Raw genomic sequence first — 4,288 nt, forward strand, 5'->3', positions numbered from 1 at the left:
ATAATTTATTTTGATTTGCTTTCAATAAGATTGTTATGTTCTTATGACTTAATATATATATTGACATGTTAACTTGAATTAATCTAAATTTATTCAATATATTATTGTCTTAATATTTATTAAAAAATATCATTATAAATATTTATTTCAAATTAAATTATATTTTTTTATTATATAACCCCAGCCAATAATCGGTTTCGAAACACGACTCGTATGAACAACATTTAAAATAATACAAAACGACGCGTCTTGTGAAAAAAAAAAAAAAAAAAAAAAAAAAACAGCGTCGTTTTTTACCATTTACAGATTTGATCTTGCCTTCATCTTCTTCTATGTGTTTCAGTTCACCAACAAAATAACAAACAAAACACCTACTCCCCCTCCTCCTCCACCTTCTTCACTACTAATCCAAGCCCGTCTCCTTTTTATCTTTTCCCACAAAAAAGGCAGACTTTTAATTATTTTGTCATAAAAATTTAAAGAAAAGAAAAAGGTTTCGTCTGCGTTCATTTCTGTAATCTCTCTCTCTCTCTCTTTATATTTTTAGATCTGTTAATTTTTGGTTGATGTGTGTGAATTTTAGGTGTTTTTTGTGATTGGGGAAACCGAGAGTGGAATATTAAACACGTGGTGGTAATTGGTTGGAGGAGGAGAAGGAAACAGGTCAAAAGTCAAATAGAAATGCCGGAGGAGGATTTGGTGGATATAAAGTTCAGGCTTTATGACGGGTCGGATATCGGACCGTTCCGGTACTCATCAACGTCTACTGTTGATATGCTTAAGCAGCGGGTTGTTTCTGATTGGCCCAGAGGTTTTTTTGTTTTCACTTTCTCGCTATTTCTTTCGAAAAAGAAATTGCTTGTTTTAATATTTATATATCTGATTTTTTTGTAGTTGAATTTACCTGATTTGGGAAGATTTATTTTATACTAAAATTGGGTTAATTTGCTTTAGTTGGAAACTTTTAGGACCATGTTTTGTACCCAGTGATTGAAATTAAAAGCGGGTGCTAATTTTCTTGGGTTTTTTTGGTAAGTCGTTGAAAAGTGAGGATTCAAATAGTTTGATGTAAATGGTAGTTTTTACTTCACGATTAAAAAACGGGTAATCTATCTGTTGATGTTGTGAAAAGTTGGTGGTTTAGAGATGTTATTTATGTTGTGAGATTGTTGGTGTTTGAAGTTGTGGCTGCCGTAATGGTATATTGATTCGACTTTGTAGAGTAGGTTTTGTTTATGGGGTTTGTTTTTATGGCTGTTGTTGGAAATAAATCGTGGGAAGCTAGCCTGCATTTGTTAGTATTTGGTTATGATTTGTATTAGTGCTTGATTAAGGTGAGACTAAGTGGCGTGGACGGTAACATATGATTGTTTTGCTATCTAAAACTGTTACAGTTGAAGAATATGTTGGGTAGTTTGAAGTTTTTGGATTCAATCTGGGGTATGTGACCTAATATAGTAAGGGCGGTGGGAGCATGTGCAGAATCAAGAAAGGTAATAGAATCCGCCTATAATATGCCAAGTCTTTAGGTATGGATGATTGTGTTCTTTATGTTAACACTGGTCAGCCATGTCTTCTTTTCCAGGCAAATGCTGAATTCCAAATTTAGAAATTTTGACAGCTAAGCTAAGAAAGCTAAAGATCTCTTCTTGTTTGAAAAACCTGTCTACTTTCAGGGCAGGAATAAATGGGTTTTTCTTCGTGCTGTTTTGGTTATGTTTTTATCTGAATGATTTCTTTTTTATTTTTAGGCAAAACAATAACTCCCAAGGCAGTGAATGAAATCAAGCTGATAAGCTCTGGTAAAGTCTTGGATAACAACAAGACCGTGGGTCAATGTAGAACACCTTTTGGAGAAGCGGCCGGGGGAGTTATCATAATGCATGTTGTTGTACAGCCATCTCTAGCAAAAACCAAAACAGGTATTTTCTATTTTAAATCATCTGTCCTGCATAACAACCTTTTCCTTTGTTTTCTGAACTGATTTTTTTTATTGTCTTGATGGTTATATATGGACCTTGTGGAATTGAAATGACATGATTGAACATCTGATTTGGATTCTGACAGAAGCAGTGATTTTAACTATAGCAATTTCCTGTTTTTGGTAAAAAATTTCATGTTTTGTACTCTGATGTGCACATGTTGATAACCATTTTTATGCTTAGCTGGATTTTTCCTAGCCTTTAGTTACTTGATTTCAAACTCGCTGTCAAAGATATTCTATTTATACCAATGAGGAAGATATAGAAATTCGACATGGTGCCTGGACTTGACTTCATAGATCCTAAGTGACTCACGTGTGCTTTCTCCTTGCATTTCTAGCGTGTCTCCATATTTATCCTTGGAGGTCATCTGTATGAAGGATGAAGGCCCAGATTTATAACCATCCAGACTCTACTATAATGGGCTGAAGTCAAAGCCAGTTCATTAACCTGAGTTCCACTACTCTATTTCCTTCTGAGTCGTCAATCTAATAAATGGTGATACAATGCCCCATGGAACTACTGTTAATTTTAACTAGATGTTCCTAGTTTCTTGTTATGGTAGTCTAAATTGGAATATGCCAACAAGGAAAATTGTACATTCTCTGTAGGGGGGTATCATTTTCCTGAATAACTTGTTTCTTGCTCCAGTGGTCAGAATAGTTTGGTTTCAAGTTCCATGAAGTTATGAACAAAGAAAAAGAGCCCTTCATCAAATAATTCAATCAGTTGGTCTATTCTAGAGGACATATTCAAAGTTTTCTCTGCTCTTGGAATATGTAGTGATCCCATGCTTCTCTATATACTCGTGTTTAGGTTTCGATGTGCCTATTTGGGGGGGGCTGCATTTTACTCTTTTTGGATGCCTATGTGCTCATCTTCTTATAGTGTGTACGAGAGGATGACAACGGTTGCTTTTTAAAGTGTTTTTCTTTAGGAAATGCATTAAAATAATATGGCAATGGTTCTTTAAAAATTATTTTTAACATTAGCACATTAAAATAATATGAAAACACCCAAAAAATATTAATTTAAAACAAAGAAAAAAATAAAATAAAAATTCAATTTTTTTAAAAGTATTTTTGAAATGCAAAAATAAACAGAGTCTAATCCAGCTTAAGCATTTCTCTGCCTTGGATATTGACTTGTGCCTACTCTCATGTTGCAGAACTCCATTGAAACTTAAAATTTCCCGTGGGGTAGTATCCTCTCAATTTAAATTTAGCAACTCAGAGACCTTACAGCCCAGGCCATTTTTGAACATCTGTGTGCCGTAGTATACATTATTTTTAATTATACATTATTTCCTTGTTTGCAGTCCTCTTTTTACGCTTAGGCTATTTTATGGAGACTCGTGGAATCATTGCATTAGTTCTCTTCAAGCTTGTTGCTCAAAAGCTTCATATTTTAACAATTACTCGATATCTTTCTTTGTGCAGAAAAGAAGATTGATAAATCTCCGAAGAAAATCGTGTGCTCGTGTTCCATAATGTGAAGGCAAAGTACGTAGAAATCTCGGGAATTGCACCCATGGTACCAACACTTTAGGTACAGCAATTGTTTTCTTTGAAAATCTGTGTCGCAGTATTCACGTGTAATTGTAAAAGTGTCCAGTTGTGATGTGTTTCTTTCCGGTTTTTTTCTTGGTTTGTTCTTTAAAGACGAAGATTTGTACCAGTAATAGAAAGCTGTATACAACCATTGATGTAAAGACATGATCCGTAATCATATATCAAAGAGAAATACTTCTGTGTTAATGATGATGCAAGTCAAAAATTTGTGGGTGGATTTATAGTGCTTACTACCCATAGCAGTTTTTGCCCAGCAAGTCTGACGATTTTGCTAAAGTTAAAACTGCACTCATCCTAGATCACTGCAGCATCAAATGTAGGCAAATGTTATTATAAAGAGAATAATACACTCGATTAACCAGGTTACAGAAATACGGATTCTCAATGGGTGGACCTGACCAGGAACGATAATCTACAAAGAGGGCAATCATGCGATAGAAAAATGGCGGAAACAAGGAAAGGAAGATACATCAACAATCAGAGAGGGATAAAGGGACAAAAGCTCTAGATATGCCGGTGAACTTTGTCAGCTGCTGCTATTGTCTATTGAATATCTTCATCGGTATGTGTCAGGGCTTGTAAACCCTGCTTCGAATTGTGAAGGTGCAAAGCATACACCTTCCCTCAGTATTCCTTGAAAAAGGCAAACTTCGCTGTGTCACCTTTCTTTGCATCACTGAAGTTGTAAACAGGCCCCTCCGTGAAGAAAAACCCAAACATTCCGTCGCTACACGA

At 35.1% G+C, this 4,288-nt stretch overlaps 1 protein-coding gene and 1 pseudogene across 2 annotated transcripts; one reads left to right on the forward strand and one right to left on the reverse strand.

The window, feature by feature from the left end:
• The first annotated feature begins 296 nt into the window (after positions 1 to 296).
• LOC105139376 (membrane-anchored ubiquitin-fold protein 3) lies at positions 297 to 3,744 on the forward strand. Of its 2 annotated transcripts, none has more exons than XM_011045787.1 (4): positions 297 to 514; positions 584 to 811; positions 1,752 to 1,922; positions 3,422 to 3,744. In XM_011045787.1, the coding sequence occupies exons 2-4, from the start codon at positions 682 to 684 to the stop codon at positions 3,475 to 3,477; spliced, it is 357 nt and encodes a 118-aa protein (XP_011044089.1). In that variant the 5' UTR covers positions 297 to 514; positions 584 to 681; the 3' UTR covers positions 3,478 to 3,744. The 2 variants fall into 2 exon arrangements, with proteins under 2 accessions (XP_011044089.1, XP_011044090.1); XM_011045788.1 differs by having other exon boundaries at positions 297 to 493.
• A 313-nt stretch (positions 3,745 to 4,057) lies between these two features.
• Positions 4,058 to 4,288, reverse strand: part of LOC105139457 (glutamate-1-semialdehyde 2,1-aminomutase 2, chloroplastic-like) — a 2,396-nt pseudogene continuing 2,165 nt past the window's right edge.

Source organism: Populus euphratica, unplaced genomic scaffold, assembly GCF_000495115.2.
Source record: "Populus euphratica unplaced genomic scaffold, PopEup_1.0 scaffold92.1, whole genome shotgun sequence".
NCBI classification, from domain to species: Eukaryota; Viridiplantae; Streptophyta; class Magnoliopsida; order Malpighiales; family Salicaceae; genus Populus; species Populus euphratica.